At 36.3% G+C, this 19,684-nt stretch overlaps 1 protein-coding gene across 1 annotated transcript in view; it reads left to right on the forward strand.

Moving 5' to 3' along the window:
- Positions 1-2,103: 2,103 nt before the first annotated feature.
- LOC107711761 (1-phosphatidylinositol 4,5-bisphosphate phosphodiesterase eta-1-like) overlaps positions 2,104-19,684 on the forward strand; it is a gene marked incomplete at its 3' end in the record, with an annotated part of 86,721 nt that continues 69,140 nt past the window's right edge. The window contains exons 1-2 of the mRNA XM_016516809.1: positions 2,104-2,234; positions 10,053-10,164. Coding sequence (XP_016372295.1) covers positions 10,086-10,164 — 79 coding nt within the window. The remainder of the gene's footprint in view (positions 2,235-10,052; positions 10,165-19,684) is intronic.

Consider the following 19,684-nt stretch of genomic DNA (forward strand, 5'->3'; position numbering starts at 1 on the left):
AACTTGAAATGATTGAATCATCCATGTGTTTTTATGCTTATTACTTTGACCTGTCTCTTCACACATGTCCTTATTTACCCAACATGAAGACAGACATTCTTAACACGTTGCAGTTTTGTGTAATCCATCACATTATTCATGCTGTCCTACACCTGTAGCGTTGGACACCATCGTCATATTCCTGACAACCGGAAAGCCTTTGTACTTATCCCTCCTCCCATAAATCCATATCCCACAGACATCTCGGTTTTCTCTTTCCCTGGGGAGGCGGGGGAGTGCTTTGTCACGATGACATGGCAGTGGGGGTCTAGTGATGCCCCTATGGAGACAATGAGGAGGAGGGATCCCCATTACTATAGAAACATCACACTCACAAGACAAAGTGCATTGGGGGTGCCACCTTCTCAGGGTCCTAAAGGCCTTAGTACTTTGGAGATGGGGAAAAGAGCCTAGAAGAGGGAAAAAGGTGCTTGAATGGAAGAAAACTTATCTAAAAGACGAAGACAAAGGTTTAAAAGACAATTAATATTCAGAAATGTTAGCAGAGGTAATATTATCAGAAGACAATTGTAGCTGAATTGTACTTGTTTCATTGACAGTGACTAAAGAAACACATTTGAAATGTCAACAAGATTTTGTGAAAGTGAATATGTCAGTGTTGCATGTACCAACTACACAAATCTGGTGTCTCAACATAATAGAAGTCATTCTGGTTTATTGTCTCAAAATTATACCTGGTGGGTTCATTTTCTGAAAAACAACAAACAAATCACAACTCCGAGAGAATATGTAGATAGGAGACTTGTTAGACTCTAAAAAGAGGCTAACATCTAAAGGCCCTCCCAGTGGTTTGCTCAACAGTGAGAACGCAGGTCCTCTGGTTGGGGTTTTGTTTTCGCCTCAGTTCTCAATGGTAAGAGTCTATCTACTCTAATGGGCAGAAGGGGGAGGGAATGACCAGGGAAGTTGCCTACCCCCTCCTTTCAGCCTTTGTTGTGCAAATGTCCCTTGCGACTATGGCAGAGATGCTGGACTCTTATTGGACAGACGGTTTGAATTGTAAAGGTGCATTGGGTATGAGACTAGCAGACTTTGAACCCAGACTCAGTACATGGGCGGTTACACAGAAAGACCTGTGGAAACTGTGGAAGGAGTGAGAGATGTGTGACAGGAAAATATGCCCTTTGTTTTAATGCGGGAGGGGGAACAGAATTCCTCTCTTCTCATTGTATCAAATTCTAAGCTTGGAATTTTAAGCTCCTCGACTGAATTTACAACTCTCACATTTTAGGTTTTGTGATAGCACACTGAAATGCAAATTTATTTCAAAATATAACATCTATGAATAGAATAGTAAGTAAATTTCACATTTTATGTTTTATATCATAGTTTATATTATTATTTAGTTTGGTCAAAAATAGAGGCAATGTTTTCTAACAAGCATTTTATTGTTATACTATTTTATTTTGTCCTGTTTATTTTTCAATAATACCTAATATAAGTATTCATTTATAGAAATAAATAACTTTCGATCACACTTTATTTTAAGGTCCAATTCTTGCTATTAACAAACCATTAACAATGACTTTTGCCTCAACAAACTCCTAATTTGCTGCTTATTAATAGTTAGTAAAGGAAGGTGTTATGTTTAGGTATTGGGTAAGATTAGGGATGTAGAATATGGTCTTTATAAGTACTAATAAACAGCCAATATGTTATTAAAGGCATGCTAATAAGCAACTAGTTAATAGTGAGAATTGGTCCCTATACTCAAGTGTTACCTAGCTTTCTAACATTTTTGGAAAGAAAAAAAATAATAAAAATAAATAAATAAAATAAAAATAGTCCACTTGTAAGTTCTCAGTCTTTGAGTTTTGTTGAAACATGCCTTTAAAATGCTACAGGAACGGATTAGTATTACTGGCAAACTGAATACCGTATTAATTGTCGCGTGATGATATTTGTTGTTCCTGCTTATTGTCGTTCATTGTCAGTCCGTTCCTAAAAGTCCGCACCTGTTTTTGCGGCTGCTCCTCTCGGCTCCGGTCAGTTACCAGTCCGGAGCTTTTGAATGAGAGCGGAGACTTACAGTTAAACTGCACTTGGGAAGGAGAACCCTGGAGACTCGCGTGTGCAGAGGAAAATAAGTACACAATGTTTCCATGAAAAGAGTCAAGGCTGACTTTGTAACCAAAGCGGAATTATAAGCAAACTCTTGAGTAAGAGAAACTGAAGTAAGTGATTTGTCTCCGTTCTTTGTTGAGAGCAGGTGCACGTTTGAACGGTACCAGGCGAAGAAGTTTCACCTTTTCCTTTTTTATCTCCTTTCTATTTTACTCTTATGAACTGTCTATATTATACAGTGTCAGTGAACGATATACAATATATATATATATATATATATATATACACACACACACACACAATGTTAAAAACCCTGTAGGAATAACGTTTTAAACAGTACATTTATTATTTACTTACTCACATAGTTTTCTTGGTGTACAGTTTGGCAGATGGTTGAATTGACATGACATTATAAATGCATTACATATCCAGAGGGTGGCATAAAAAAAAAGCAAAAGCGCAGGTGGTCTTCGGGTCCAGTGGAGGGGTTTCACAGAATCCAGGGGGCATTTGTTCAAATCACCACTCATGTGCAGAGGTGACTGCTGTGTGTTATATGTAATGTTCAGAGAGTAAGTCAAAACTTGTTCAAACACATGTTGACAGAGTGTACTGACTTTGCAGGCTGGTAAATTTATCTGGGTGTGTGCTGTTCCCTGAAGTCTCAACAATCACTGTTTCTCATGTTCAACATTTCCCCAAATCCATATATTATTTACAGACTTTAACCAGACAAATATGGACCTAGAATTATTGTGTGCCATCTCTGTCTCTAAATCTGCCAAAATGGAGCTCAATAAAAAAGCTCAAAGATTGAACAAGATGACACTCTTGAGGTTTAACCCATAACTGATTAATCTCTTTGAAATCACTTTTTTAAAAATGATTATTATAAATTGATACACTGACGTTATTTTACCGGAATGATTAAGTGATCTGTATTTGGCTACACAAGACACCCCATATAGAGCATCACATTATAGTGAAATAAATGTCAGACACACACTTGGGAAAGGTTCGGCTTTGCAACCAAGACAGTCTTGTATTTGTCACTGCAAAGAGCTTCTATTCAAAGTGTATGCATATTTCTGTGTATTGGAACGTGTGGGGTAAAATGACTCCAGTGTTTTCCAAGCACAGTGTATCATTTTGCTCCCCTGCTCGGGTGTAGCGTGGGGCGGCAAACAAGCTTCTGTGTGGAAGCGGAGACCCGATTAATTATTTAGCTTTTATTCTCCGAGAACAGAAGACAAGACATGTTAACTGTATTCTTTGTGTTCTCAGTGTGGCTTCAGTGAAGTTAGTCCTCGGCGGCCTTGAAACAGATCCCAGTGTCTGTCACTAGTTCTGGGTCATATAAATGTGCCTGCCACTCCTACTGTATCAGTCCAAGCCAAGAATGTTTCAGACTTTTAGTGCATTCATTCAGTTCACTTTAAACTTTAAAAACAGTTTTGCTTCCTTTTTTTTCTTGAAGTTGATCTGTTTGTCACTTGAGTGTTTAATTTTAAGCCTAGCAGATCAGTCAGAATTCAGTCAGGGCCACCTTAATGCAGGCACTTCCTAGTGGCCATCATTAAGGTGCTTTCGTTCAGTGTTTGAATAACCATAAGTAATTACAAGATTTTGAGATGTTCTTGCAGAACTTGCATTATACAACTTCAGAGAACTCCAGCTTGTACCACTTGACCATTGCTAGGTCATACTGAAACTGAAACCCTGACTTTTAGTTGTAAAATGTAGTACAGCAGTTTTTTTTTAATAATAATTCTCTTTAATATTTCCCATAATTGACTATTGTAAATGTTTTGATAATGCAAGAATAATCTGAAAGTAAATGAATGACACACAATACCGATTAATATAGCACAGCGTTGATTAACTTTCTAATGCCTTGCTAAATAAACTATACGTTTATGAATAATACATTTACATAATAGTTTTGTCCATTGATTACTCAAATTACTCAGACATTCATTTTGCCATTAATATTGTTGACATAGAAATACATAATTCTGAGAATCTAAGGACAACTTAACGGGAGACAATGGGAGTAAAATGTTCCATTTTGTCATTTAGTAGTTATAGTATTTTTGACATGCCGTGAATGCAGCACAAATTAAAAAAATTAATTTATTGATATAAAATGATCTATGTATGTAATAAAGTGCACAGACAATAAGTTTGTATTTATTTATTCATTCATTTTTTAATTTTTTTTTATTTCATATGGAAAACATCAAGCATGTTAATCATACCCATTTTATATTTTCTGTTGCATTTTATCATGTTTAATAGACTTTTTGGAAATGGGCATTTCTTTCATACTTAAAAGGTACAGATTGCACATAAAGAGTTTCAATATCACACAATATATATATATATATATATACAGTGGGTACGGAAAGTATTCAGAATATCAATATAAACTCCTAATTTGCTGCAAAGTAGTTAGTAAGATAGTTGTTAAGTTTAAGTATGGGGTAGGATTAATGGATCTACAATATGGCCATGCAGAATAAGGCATTAATATGTGCTTTACAAGTACTAAAAACAGCCAGTATGCTAGTAATAAGCATGCTAACAAGCAACTAGTTAATAGTAAGAATCGGTCCCTCAACTATGTTTACCCTTTTTTTCTAACAGCGTTGCATGTAGTAAGTTGCTGTGTCTTGTTCTCCAAAAGTTTGGTAATCATTCATAACAAAGCTCTCTATTCTAAGTAACTTATAACGAACTTGTTTTTAAAGAGTGATTATAACATTCTAGGAGACCTGTTATACAGTTAACATTCTGGAAATTCAATGCATATTAGATGGTGTAGTGGGAGGGAAGGGCAAGTGGTTCCATGGGGGGAGCAAGTGGGCACTGAAAACAAAAGCTTGGAGAGATCTATACCAAATATTGTGATGCTCTCGGAGATGACAGATTCTGGGAATAAAATAACAGCATTATCTGTTAGAAATATGTTTGTGAGTGAAACAGACTTTCAGATACAGATGATAATGCAGAAACGTGAGTCAGCAGTTTAGCTGGATTGATATGTATTCTTCTTGACAGGGAGAGTGAGAGAGGCCATCCACTTTTCTGCAGGATATGGGAGGGCTCTGAAGAGGGGGCTTGTAGGGGGAAATTGTCCTGCTTTACAGTCAGAGGGGGTGTGGGGTCACGGGGTTAGACCCTACCCCCACAGTTAAATCTATTTTAAGTGCTGTCACCCCAATCCCCTGTGCTCAAACTCTCTCATACGCACTGATTTATTAATGACCTTTCTTGAAAGCTTGAAAGCATGTTTTAGTTATTTGAACATCATATTTCAGATTTCTCATAATTCTGACTTTATATCTTATTATTTGACTTTTTATTCACCAATTCTGACTTTATCTTGCAATTGCTACTTTGTTTATGATAATTGTGATGATAAGTGAGAATTGTTCCCTATACTAAAGTGTGTTTATATATATATAACACTTTAGTATAGGGAGCAGTTCTCATAGTTGCTTATTAGTATGTCTATTATTAACATATTGACTGTTTATTAGTACTTATAAAGCTCATATTCTGCATTACCATATTCTACATCCGTAATCCTACCCAACTAACTACTTTAAATCCTAACTTACTAACTATTAATAAGCAGCAAATTAGAAATTTATTGAGGCAAAAGTCATAGTTAATGGTTTGTAAATAATAAGAATTGGACTTTAAAATAAAGTGTGACCTCAAATATTTGTAATTTCCAAGTTATTTCTCATAATGATGACTATATTTGAGACGTTTGTTTTTTTTTACTTTATCTTTAAAGGTGCCATAGAATGCATTGATACAATATTTTAAATTGTTCTCTGATATCTACATAGAAGGCATGTGGCTTAAGGTATAGATAATATATAGATAGATAGGACAATATTTGGCCGAGATACAACTATTTGAAAATCTGGAATCTGCGGGTGCAAAAAAATCTAAATATCTCCTTTAAAGATTAAAAATAAAAAAAAAACATAAAAAAAAATCGCCTTTAAAGTTGTCCAAATGAAGTTCTTAGCAATGCATATTACTAATCAAAAATTAAGTTTTGATATATTTACGGTAAGAAATTTACAAAATATCTTCATGGAACATGATCTTTACTTAATATCCTAATGATTTTTGGCATAAAAAAAAATCTATCATTTTGACCCATACAATGTTTTTTTGGCTATTGCTAAAAAATATACCCAAGCGACTTAAGACTGGTTTTGTGATCCAGGGTCACAAATGTGTTTTGAGTGACGAGCGATGACAGACTGTTGTGTAGTATGAAAGAACAGCAATCTGATGACTTTAAAAGTCGTGTAGTTTGTTGGCGCCATAACATGCAGCCAAGTGTTTTAAAATTCAATTTAGGAGAGATAAATATTAATTGTGCCTAATTTCTTACTTGACAAGATAAATGCACAACTGATGACTAAAGAGGCATTTATGCTGAGTGTTTACACTGAAAAACCAACTGGAAGTCATTTGATTTTGATGAGGGCTTGCAATTGGAGGTTTACATTAGTGCATTAGTTTTAATGTAGTTTACACATTAGTGACAGAGACTGATAGAGACTGATTTATATCTACCCCCAGATATGGTTAATGCAACAGACCAATGCCAACAATACAGCAACTTGCCAAACATTCAGCTATTTAATTGTCAGTGTGAATGCGCCTAAAACCTTTAGTGATTTGTATTGATTTTCTACACAGAAATATGACCACTGTCCATCAAACTCCCCCTCAATGAGCCTTGTTACTGAAATGAGTCCACCTTGATTTGCTTCTGCAACAGAAGCTAGAGACGCAGGCCTTACATAATCCAGGAAGGTTATATTTTCCACTTCCTAATAATGGGACGCCACCAAACCAGATTGTGTTCCTCAGGGGCAGATGGGACTTTCTTATGACAGTGCAAACAGCATGGTTTATTGAAAAGCCAAGCGCTCACATTACCACACTCTGACACTATAATCATTCTCAATTTTCTCCCTCTGTGTGGATAATGCCTGCTGAAAGTGGCTGCTAGCCTCTTATCCCATAGCTAATGTGCCTCATAGTCACAGGAATAAATTTCTCAAGCACATGTGACAGCTTTTGATTACCCTCACATTTATATTCCAGCTATTCTGACAGGAAGCGACAAATCACAAGATGAGAGAAACCAGGAGAGCTAATTTGAGCGAGGGTTTGAAACAGGTCTCCTGGGCCATATGGATCGCATTTACAGCACGTTTTAGAGTCTTTGAGATCCGCCTTTTTGTCGATTTGTCTAGAATCTTGGCACTGTGGTTCACATACACATCAGGGATGCTCTGCATATGACATTGTCCCTGATTTTGACCTTTCTCTTTGAAATACCTCCCATGGAGTCTCTTCCTGAACTGTCTGTACAGTATTGTAAGTTTTAAAGTAAAGTTTGCATCTCTGTTACTGTTCTGTTAAGTTTTTTTCTCCAGCAGCACCTGTTGTGTGTCTGTCTGCTGGTGATTTATGGGAACATCCTGAGGGAGAATGTTCCGGAAAAAGCAAGACCCCCGTCGGCTCCTGCTTTAGTGTCTGATTTCAGCTTGTTTCAGGAAATTAGTGCAGACTGAGGCCACAGGGTCAAACGCATAGACTTTGTGGGGGGCTCTAGTAAGAGTGAATAGTTTCTGTTATTATCCAGCTCCACATGCTCTTCATTCCACCAATTATGGGTAGCAAACTGCATATTGTATAGTTTTTATCTATGGAAGAGTCAAAAGTTTTATAATGGTAAGATAATCTTTTTTGAATGTTTTTAAAGGGGTCATTTGATGCTTTTTTAAAGATCATTATTTTGTGTATTTGGTGTAACAGAATATGTTGTCATGCTTTAATGTTCAAAAAACACATTATTTTTCAAATACTGTACATTATTGTAGGTCCTCTATGCCCCGCCTCTCTCAAACGCGTAGCTTTCTATATATATATATATATATATATATATATATACATGCACATATATACACACACACACACACACATTGTTAGAATGTTCGTATGTACTGTATATAGTGTGGATTATTTATTTTCTTCTAAAGTTTGACTATTTTTTACATTTCCTGACATATTTGCATTATTGTTTTATTTATAATATAATACAATACAATACAGTACAGTACAGTACAATACAATACAATACAATACAGTACAGTACAATACAATACAATACAATACAATACAATATAATATAATATAATAGGAAAGTACAAGGAGAGATGGGGGAACCCGGATCCCCACAGGCAAACAGTACCACAGCTCTGGCTAAATTGTGTCTTATTTAATCCAAAGCTATATTTTAATTTAATTTAATTTTTTATTGGAAGCTAGGATTTCCATTTTATCGTATAGCGATCGTATTGAGCATTACGGTTTCTCACTTTACTTTTTTATTTTATTTTATTTTATTTTATTTTGCCCATTCTCTAATTCTCACTACATTCACAATGTATTACATTAATATAATAATAATAATAATAATAATAATAATAATAGCATCAGCTTAGGCAGTACAACAAAATTATCAGATGTATAATTACTTTAAAGTTTTACTTTTTCATATTACTGTAATGATAATTAGTTTTAAAATGTTTTTATTTTATTTTATTTTTCCCCATTCTCTATTATAATTCTCATTACATTCACATTATTACATTTGTTTAAATATATATTTTTTCACATTACAGACATTGATTGATTGATTGATTGATTGATTGATTGATTGATTGATTGATTGATTGATTGATTGATTGATTGATTGATTGATTGATTGATTTAGTGGGGAAATTAGCTTAATTTTTGATGTCTTAAATATAGTAAAGTAATAGTAGCCTTAATTTGCATTAAGAAATATATAATATATTTTAGTAGTGAAACTGTATGAACCAGATCAATGCTTCTGCTGAACTCCAGCTCGCTGCTTTTCTCTTAATAATGCTGTAATAGAGCACCTGAGCAAGATCTATAAAGATAGTTTAACATCCCAACATGTGCCCGAGTCCCAGGCTTGGTTTAGCAGTAGCGTATGAGGCTGGACTCCAAGCACCTCTTGTGAAGTCACTGATGTGGAGCTGCTTTTGATGAGCATGTATCTGATGGCGGATCGATTGGCTGCAGAACTCACAGCGCTATCGAACGCGGCTCCTGCGACGTGCGAAAGCAGCCTGCAGTTGATTAGTCATGGAATTAGCAGAGAGCTCAGGTTTCCCCGTCTCGGCCAGCAATTTATTTTATTTTATTTTATTTTATTTTATTTTATTTTAGAGTGATCTTCTCCCCCTTAAAATGTGTCTGGTTTAATGATGAAGACCACTTGTGGACAAAATAATTATATTTCCCAGGTGAGAAGTTCCTTACTGTTTTGCAAGTAATTAAAAAGCCTGCAGTTCAAGTAATTGTAGAAAATTTGTGAAGATTAGAGAGGTGATACTGCACATCATAATTTACACCTTTGGGAGGATCTCAACATATCATTTCACACCTATGTATTCTGCATTTATAATGGACATGGATGTGTAATAAACTCTCTCAGGGCACCTTCAGCCCTCGGTCCCTTTTTACCCAACACACATACACACTCCTTTTCATTCCCTGCGTATTTGCCTTTCTCCACAATCTCTTTTGTAATCCCATCAGTACAATCAGTGTTGTAACTATAGGTCTGCACCTGTCATTTCCAATCAGAGCGCTTTGTGCCTGACGAGATGTGAGACTGAACATCAACCTCTAGCTGTCATAGCACATGGGTCAAAACCTTTACCATTTGAATATGTCTTCATGTATGCAAAATGCATATTTAAATTTATTGCTGGATGCTGTTTAATAAGCTATACTGTATATTTAACAACAGAAATGAAACATCTGTTTTTTTTCTCTCTCCATTACAGATATTCCACTCTCCATCCTTCCTGGATCCCATCATGAGCTACAGGAAGATGGACAAGCATGGAAGCCCACAGTATTGCCGCCATTTTCTGGCTGACAACAGCATCTTCCATGGTAGGTTTATGTCCGTATGATGGATATATCGTAATGTGGCATTGTTATACAAAACAAAATATGAGAACTGGGAATTTTGCACTTCTCCAAATCTCAGGAAATGTGAAGAGTGGTTTTTGATTACTTGACCATCAAATGCATTTGGGACTGGTATACACAAGGTGGTGCTGTATCTCACATCATGATGATAATAAAGCGCTGGTGCTGGATTGTTTGGGAATTGCCATCTTCGGTACTGAAAGGAAAGGAAATCAGTCCGTCTTGACTTGATGCTGTTTGTTTAAATGGGACTGAGTCCCCAAGGCCACATCGCTGAGCACAAAACTGACAGCTTGACAGAAATATTGCAACAGTATCTACTACAAATAGCTACAGATGGTTTGAAAAATGAAAAAATTTGTCCAGCCATGCTCACATGCAAATGGGAGAGACGGGAGTAGAGGAGGGAGTATTGACAGATGTGCTAAGAGCCAGGCAATAAATTCTATTTATTAAATGCTAAAGGTTATAGCCTACCTAATGCTAGACCGCAGATCTTCATATGTTCATCAAATGCTTTAAATGACGTTTTGACAACATTTTCCTGTGACATTTCCGGTCATTTCATTTTTTATTTTTTTTTTATTAAATCATGTTATAATTTCCAGGCCTTGAAATGTAATGTCAATTTCTATATTGAATATAATATATTTTTTCATAATATTTAATATTTATCTATATTGAATATAAAAGTTAGTGCTCAAAATCTAGAAATATCAAGGAATTTGATTTTTTTCCCCATGAAAATGAGCAATATTTTAATACATTTTAACTTCCATAGATACATATACACTACTGTTCAAAACTTTGTGGTTGTTAAGATTTTTTTGAAAGAAAACTTATTCTCAGGTTCTCAAGGCTGCATTTATTATATATATATATATATATAAAACGAAATATTGTGAAATATTATTACAATTTTAAATACTCTTTCTATTTTAATATATTTTCCAATTTAATTTATGTTGTTAATTTATATGATGCTCATTTATGTTAATTTATGATTTGTGCTGGCAAAGCTGAATATTCAGCTGTCATTGTTCCAGTTTTCAGTGCTGCATGATTCTTTAGAAATCATTATTCTAATATGCTGATTTGTTGCACAAGTAATATTTCTTATCAATATTTAAAACATTTGTGCTGTGTAATATTTTGTGAAAACGGTCTTTTTGTTTCAAGACTGAATAGAAAGTTCAAAAGAAATTTTTTTTTTTATATAGAAATTCTTAAAAATAGCATTATAAATGCCTTTACAGTTACTTTTGATCAATTTAATGCTTCCTTGCTGAATAAAAATATCATTTTCTTTAAAAATGACTGACCCCAAACTATTTTTCTAGTTGTATACTTCTTCATCTAGAAATTACTCTTAAGTGTGATCTCTATAAAATAGTTCTTAAAAATAATTAATCAGTCGCAAACAACTGGAAAATATGTGATTCATTTAATTCATAAATTCTAATTTAATTTAAAAGTAGCACTTGAAACAAGTTTTATGCTTACATTTTTTCGCTGATGGAAGGTACATCAGATGATTGAGTTTATATATGGGTTTGGTTTTCTTTAGCTATAATCTCTATGTATAAGTACAATTAGCAATTACTCAGCATTATTGCTTTTAATCAGCATTAATGCTTAAGTAGACCTACCATACCCATATTCCAGTGGCATATACTGACATGAACAAGATGCAGTTGTGTGTTGGTATGCCGGTGTGTTTGCTCCTCTGAGAGAGGCCTGATTGTTGTCTAGTGGCTGGGCAGTTGATGCATGATGTCCATCAACCCTGTGGGCTGCAGCCCGTCTGTCTGTCTGAAGGAGCTGTTGTGTCTGGCTCTTCTTGCGTGGCATGCTGGGCTGCACTGCTGCAGTAATTTACCCTCATTCATTCTTTAAACGTTTTCACTCCTCCCGCAGCCAGAGATGGATCAACCTGCCTGAAAATGACAAAAGCGAGTGATTTAAGCTTATGAAACCGGTGTTTGCTTCAATTCCACAGGTCCCTTTTTTTATATTGTACTGGTTTCCAGTTTCTTCCTCTCAAACTGTGTGTCACTCTCTGTCTCTCACTGTTTTATTGTCATTTGCTTGCTCATTTGTCTCAGATGGCTAGTGCAATAATGATGAAGGAGGAGATAGGAATGAAAGAGAAGAATAAGGAGTAATGATGAAGTGGAAATCAAGTTTATATGCATCACTAGAAAATATGAGCCGTTTTATATGATATGAATCACTTGTAAAATAAAACCTAGAGCTGTGTGTATAAATTGATTAGTGCTTTGATTCCCCCAGTAATGGCAGGCCAGCCCAATTTGATAGCGCCTTAGACACATTTTCTTGCCACACAATACACACATGAATAGAACAGGGAAGCCTAACATTATACTGACCTAACAGAATCCTCAGACAATATTGATTGGATCAGCTTCATTCCAAACCACTTTACAGCTCTGGGAGCATCTACTTCACTCTACATCTATCGGGATTTATTCTTGGGAATTTGATTGGTTAATTTAGACTTTTTTTTTTTTTTTTAGTCAGCAACAATGTCCCATTTGACATTTAGCACTTTAAGGGCACTTACACACACACACAAACACACAGTCTGGAACAAATTTGGCTTATTTATGTGCTGTGAAAATGAAACCCTCAAAGGAATCAATGACAAGATCCAGACTTGCTTATATTTATGAGGCTTTGTTTCCATCTGTCACTGATGCTTGTGTGATGGATGAGTGTGACGGAGACTTCACAGTGAAGTGCTCGCCAATTGAAACACTGAGTGAGCATATTTAACTTGGTACATCACACTGAGCATATTTAACAGCCATTTTAGTCTGGATAGAGGTGATGTTAACATCTGTCAGATATTGCGGCAAATTTAATAACTGTGAAAAGGAGTAGTTCAACCAAAAAAATTCTGTCATCATTTATACATGTTTTATATCTGCATTCATACATTATTTATTCATATTGTTCCAAACTTCTTTAGCTTTCTTTTGTGGAACACATAATGAGAGATTTTGCAGAATGTTCATGCTGCTCGTTTCCATTCAGCAAATGTATGATTGTGGACGCTTGCAAATAAAGGAATAAATTACATTTTTAAATATACTAAAATAGAATACAGAATGGCTTCAAAAGACTTGGAATATAGAAAATTAGTTATACTGACTACTTTTATTATGCTTTTGTGTTTTTTTTTTTTCAGTTTTGAGGCTTGAACGACACTATTCTTCAGTTGTATTGAAATGAGCAGTATGAACATTCTACAAAACATCTTTTGGATTCCCACATAAGAAACGGTAGTTTATTTGATCTCACACAGCAGAAGTGTGGGGTCAGGGGTTTCTAGGGAAAGCAAGAACTGATCAAATGTAAATGTATAGCGTGAAAGCAGTGTAAGTCACTTTGGCTAAATGTGTCTGCCAAAAGCATAAATATAAATGTAGAGAATAGGTCATACAGGTTTGGAACGGCCTGAGGGAGTAAATAATGACAGGATATTTTTGGGTGAACTTTGCACTGAAGCATTGAAAACAAATGTTTATTTATTTAATTATTTTACAATTTGTGGTAAATGTGTAATGTAGGCCATTATGTGCTTGGGGAATTAAGTAGTCCATTGCTGAAAATATGTTTACACATTTCTCACATCATATTTCCTCTCACTGTCCCGCAGTCCAACATTGCAGCACATAGATCAATGAGAAATACATTATGACATATTAATCATTTAGAAACCTTCCACTTAACTCTAATAGCTCTCAACCGTGCGTTAATGCGCATTCATCTGTAAAGATGTGATGAGAGAGTTCATTTATTATCACAGACACGTGACTTTAAACTAAATCAGATGGCGTGATAATCGGTTTATTCTCAAATACCTGTGAAATAGGGGTGATTTCCGGTAAATTGGGACATGCTTTATAAATCGGTGTCAAAAAGTGACCTAGTTTACGTGAATTCTCCCTAACAAAACAATAGTTGCTGCTAGACAACTATGATGCTTCTTTGAATTACATTTTGCTGGAACAACAAATACTGGCCAACGTTCACGCCAAAACGAAAAGTCTGTCATATTTTCACCCTCATGTTTTTCCAAGCGTGTAGGACTTTATTTCTTCTGTGTAGAGGAGATGCGACAGTAAAGACACCGTTCTTTTTCACTGTTTGGAAAAAGACGCGATAGAAGCTAACGATTCTGCATAACATCAAAAGTCATACAGGTTTGGAACGACATGAGGGAATTACAGGATTTGGGGTGGGGGGTGGGGGTTAACTATCCCTTAAACGACATGCTCCTCAGGTTAACTACGACTCCTCAAGTAATTTGCTCTTTGTTTGATTTAAAAGACAGACTCACTAAGGAAACTAAGAGTTAGACTACATGTTCCGCTGACCTCTTAATCGCTTTCATAACATCCACATCCCCTCGTCTCCCCTCCTCCCCACTGCTCGCGAATATGTGCCGAAAAGAAGCGCAGATATGCCTCGTGCAGAGATCAGAGTCACTGAGAATGAGGCGAAACGAGCGCGAGTGAGAGAAGAGGAGCGCGCGCGCCTCACGGAGATTGGAGAGCTCCTTTCCGCGCGCATTGATTACATGAATCAAATGGATTTCTTAAAATTATTCATTTAAAATGTATAGACAGCATCTATTTATTAAAATGTAACCGCATATAAATTCCTGAGGAAGGGTGTCCTATTACAGATAGCCTATATTTAATGGAAGAGTGCAATGACACCTGCATTCCGAAGCGCACATTTTGTTTTGTGATCGTCGTACCGAAAGGGATTTGGTCTTGATGCGGTGTTTACCTGTTATCAACTATAATGGCAGAGCTGGAAGTTTTGAAAAATATCACTTTTGAGAAGGGTGAGTCATACATTACGCTGCTATGATATCAGTCACTTAACTGTTTTTTTATTATTGTTTATTCTCTGGTCGGTATTTTGTCTTAAGATTAGGCACTTAATGCAGGCTAACCAATTAGACACTAGATATGAGGTATTTTAATATAAGTGATGTCGGCAGTGTGTCTTTTGCGGTTTGTATACGCATGACTTTAAATGCTGTGCTCTCTGAGAGGAGCTGTCCAGGGCTCTACATCGGAATGCTGTTGTACTCTGTGGACTGTGGGAGGGGGTGAGAGATGCCGCTCCAAAACACGAATCTACAGGCTGTGGCTAATTGAATGTTTGCAATCTATTTAGTTTTCAAGCTGTGGAACTTAATGTTCTGATTTTATAATTGAGGATCTGATTTGTGATACCGATTACATTAAAACCATTACTGTTCATTATGAAGAGCATTTCCATCGGTATTTTGGAGCTATAAAATAAATGGGATTTTTACTTCAGCCTTAAAGCCCTGCTTTATTAGGATTGGGTTAGTTTTTGTTTTTGGTGCCATCTGTGCCATGATCTGCAGTTCGAATGAGATTCCGGAGGTGAAGAACCTATGATTCTGATATTACTGAACACAAATGGTGCTCACAAAAATAAGGTCATGGGTTCGATTCCCAGGGAATGCATTAAATGATAAATTGTATACCTTCATTGCAGTGTAAGTCACTTTGGATAAAAGTGTCTCCTAAATGCATGAATGTAAATATATAGAAAACCTTGTGATGGTACGCATGGTTCATATTTTCATCCTCATGTTTTTCCAAGCGTGTAGGACTTTATTTCTTCTGTGTAGAGGAGATGCGACAGTAAAGACACCGTTCTTTTTCACTGTTTGGAAAAAGACGCGATAGAAGCTAACGATTCTGCATAACATCAAAAGTCATACAGGTTTGGAACGACATGAGGGAATTACAGGATTTGGGGTGGGGGGTGGGGGTTAACTATCCCTTAAACGACATGCTCCTCAGGTTAACTACGACTCCTCAAGTAATTTGCTCTTTGTTTGATTTAAAAGACAGACTCACTAAGGAAACTAAGAGTTAGACTACATGTTCCGCTGACCTCTTAATCGCTTTCATAACATCCACATCCCCTCGTCTCCCCTCCTCCCCACTGCTCGCGAATATGTGCCGAAAAGAAGCGCAGATATGCCTCGTGCAGAGATCAGAGTCACTGAGAATGAGGCGAAACGAGCGCGAGTGAGAGAAGAGGAGCGCGCGCGCCTCACGGAGATTGGAGAGCTCCTTTCCGCGCGCATTGATTACATGAATCAAATGGATTTCTTAAAATTATTCATTTAAAATGTATAGACAGCATCTATTTATTAAAATGTAACCGCATATAAATTCCTGAGGAAGGGTGTCCTATTACAGATAGCCTATATTTAATGGAAGAGTGCAATGACACCTGCATTCCGAAGCGCACATTTTGTTTTGTGATCGTCGTACCGAAAGGGATTTGGTCTTGATGCGGTGTTTACCTGTTATCAACTATAATGGCAGAGCTGGAAGTTTTGAAAAATATCACTTTTGAGAAGGGTGAGTCATACATTACGCTGCTATGATATCAGTCACTTAACTGTTTTTTTATTATTGTTTATTCTCTGGTCGGTATTTTGTCTTAAGATTAGGCACTTAATGCAGGCTAACCAATTAGACACTAGATATGAGGTATTTTAATATAAGTGATGTCGGCAGTGTGTCTTTTGCGGTTTGTATACGCATGACTTTAAATGCTGTGCTCTCTGAGAGGAGCTGTCCAGGGCTCTACATCGGAATGCTGTTGTACTCTGTGGACTGTGGTAGGGGGTGAGAGATGCCGCTCCAAAACACGAATCTACAGGCTGTGGCTAATTGAATGTTTGCAATCTATTTAGTTTTCAAGCTGTGGAACTTAATGTTCTGATTTTATAATTGAGGATCTGATTTGTGATACCGATTACATTAAAACCATTACTGTTCATTATGAAGAGCATTTCCATCGGTATTTTGGAGCTATAAAATAAATGGGATTTTTACTTCAGCCTTAAAGCCCTGCTTTATTAGGATTGGGTTAGTTTTTGTTTTTGGTGCCATCTGTGCCATGATCTGCAGTTCGAATGAGATTCCGGAGGTGAAGAACCTATGATTCTGATATTACTGAACACAAATGGTGCTCACAAAAATAAGGTCATGGGTTCGATTCCCAGGGAATGCATTAAATGATAAATTGTATACCTTCATTGCAGTGTAAGTCACTTTGGATAAAAGTGTCTCCTAAATGCATGAATGTAAATATATAGAAAACCTTGTGATGGTACGCATGGTATGCATATTTGCTAGTAACCAAAGCAAACACTGTGAAACAATTATACAAATTTACATTTAAGATGTGTTGCTTCATGGTTTTGACACCAACAGTTCTGGGTTGCATATATTGTATTTATGTCAGAAACATGGTCATGTGTGGTTGCATTTTATTTTGTGATTTCATTATGAAATGAGATCAAACACTGAGAGAGGGGCACAGTGCTTTAGTGGTGCTCTAGGTGAAAATATCACCTCTGCCTCTGACTACAGGGAAACATAATGCTAAATGTAATGAACTATAAAGGTGTTTATGAGTGTGTGAGACATGATGATAACCACAGTCTCCTAGGGTCATTCCTTTGGTGCTTTCTGCAATTCTTTTAGCCGTATGTTATTTTTGTCATACTTGTAGAGACTTTGATAAAGGATTTAAATTGTCATTAGATATTTTGGGTGCTATTCTTTATAATAGTGCCATTTATCAGTAGTCACATATTTAATATTGAAAAACTGAAAAGTGTGAATTGCAGTAAATTAATATTGGCCAAACAGATTAAATCTAAGATCTTGAATATTGAGTATCTGCCGATACCAAGTCCAAATCCGATACTTGTGTATTCCTATTGTTTGATGCACAATCCAAGTAGGCTACATTAAAGTTATTAAAAATCAATCCAGTGTATACAGAGTTGTGCAGAGAGTAAAACTAATACATGTATGTGTGTATACATAAGATACACTCTCTCTATGTATATCTGCACATACTGTATGCATATATCTGCATACTGATGTATTTTATACAATAAGCAGAATAATTGCAACATAAAGGTAAAAAGTAGAGATAAGGTTAGAAGGCATGAAGCTTGCGTGTCAGAACGGCATGCTGTCAGTCATATTTGAAGCAAGACTTAACCCACAGCAACATGTTGCAGCGATGTCTCAGATAGTGTGATGGCAGATAAAAGTAAACGATAAATGAATGAGTGATGATTACAAAAATGCACATCAATTACATTGAACACGTAAGCTCAAACGTTTGTGACACGCTATAACAGACTTCATTAGTTCTTGTGCATCTCACACGCACATTTCTTCTTTTGGTTTTAATAGAAGCTGAACGTGCACACAAAGCCACTAGAAGGCAAGCCTGCAACTTTAGCCAAAAAAGTGCAACGGCTAATGCTAACACTGCGGCACAGGGAAGGAGACCAGAGGCCGTTTTTTGAATGGATGTCAATGGAGGAGAGGCTTCACTACGTTGAATAAACTGCTTTTTTAGAGGAAACAGCTTATCATTTCATGAATCGACAGCATATTGGCTAATCTTCAGCATGTTTTACACTAAACAATACTTTTGAACTATTTTTAGAGTTTACACCGAAAAATAATGCCGTTTTATAAGAGAAGTCACTGACTTTTTGCGACAGATGAGATTCAGCTTACGGCACTTCTCATTCATTCCTATGGTATCCGTAAATGGCGATTGAGTGTCACACAACTCTGACTGAAATTCAATTACGTCAAGGCTGTAATGTTATTGGTTAAGGCACACGTGATCCAAGTTGACCGTTATGGCGGTTGGCAAATCTACTGGAAATCGAATACTGCCACCAACTGCACGTTATTGTCATGACAGCTGACATAAAATTAGGATCAGGCTTAGGAGAGCCGATACCGATCAGTTAAAAAAAAAAAAAATGCTTGATCGGTCCGATCCAGATCCTTGAGATCAGCTCGGGACATCCCTAGTATATGTACTTGCTTATAAAATATCATGATACAAAGAAAGATAGATTGTGGCACTATTAGTAATAATAGCAATAATAAAAGCTGTTTGGTCCCTGCACCACAATGGAATGACCTGGCTGTTTTCCTTTATATATGTCAACAGGTTGCTCCTGTTTGTAAGTTTATGTTTGTTTTTGACTGCAGTGACTGTTTGGTACTCCCCCGCAAAGAGAAAATAGGTCTTTCACGAAAAAAAGTGCTTTCCCTCTCAGATAATGATGATTCACTGCAGTATTCCCTTTATTTTCAGACCTCACCCGCATACACCCATCCCTTTTATTTCCTTTCCTCTCCTTTCCTTTTTTACGTTTTCCCTTGTGCACTGACTGTCTTTACTCCATTCTGTCTGTGTAGATGTTTTGTCTCAGTGTCTGTCAATTGAATTTTATAAATTATAAGAGACAAGCTTAATTATCCATTAACTTGGTGTAATGAGGTAAATGTAAGAGGTTGATTTGGGGATGTACAGTGGCCCCTATTGCTGTCTCAAGGAA

This window comes from Sinocyclocheilus rhinocerous, unplaced genomic scaffold (genome assembly GCF_001515625.1).
Source record: "Sinocyclocheilus rhinocerous isolate Xijiao unplaced genomic scaffold, SAMN03320098_v1.1 scaffold778, whole genome shotgun sequence".
NCBI classification, from domain to species: Eukaryota; Metazoa; Chordata; class Actinopteri; order Cypriniformes; family Cyprinidae; genus Sinocyclocheilus; species Sinocyclocheilus rhinocerous.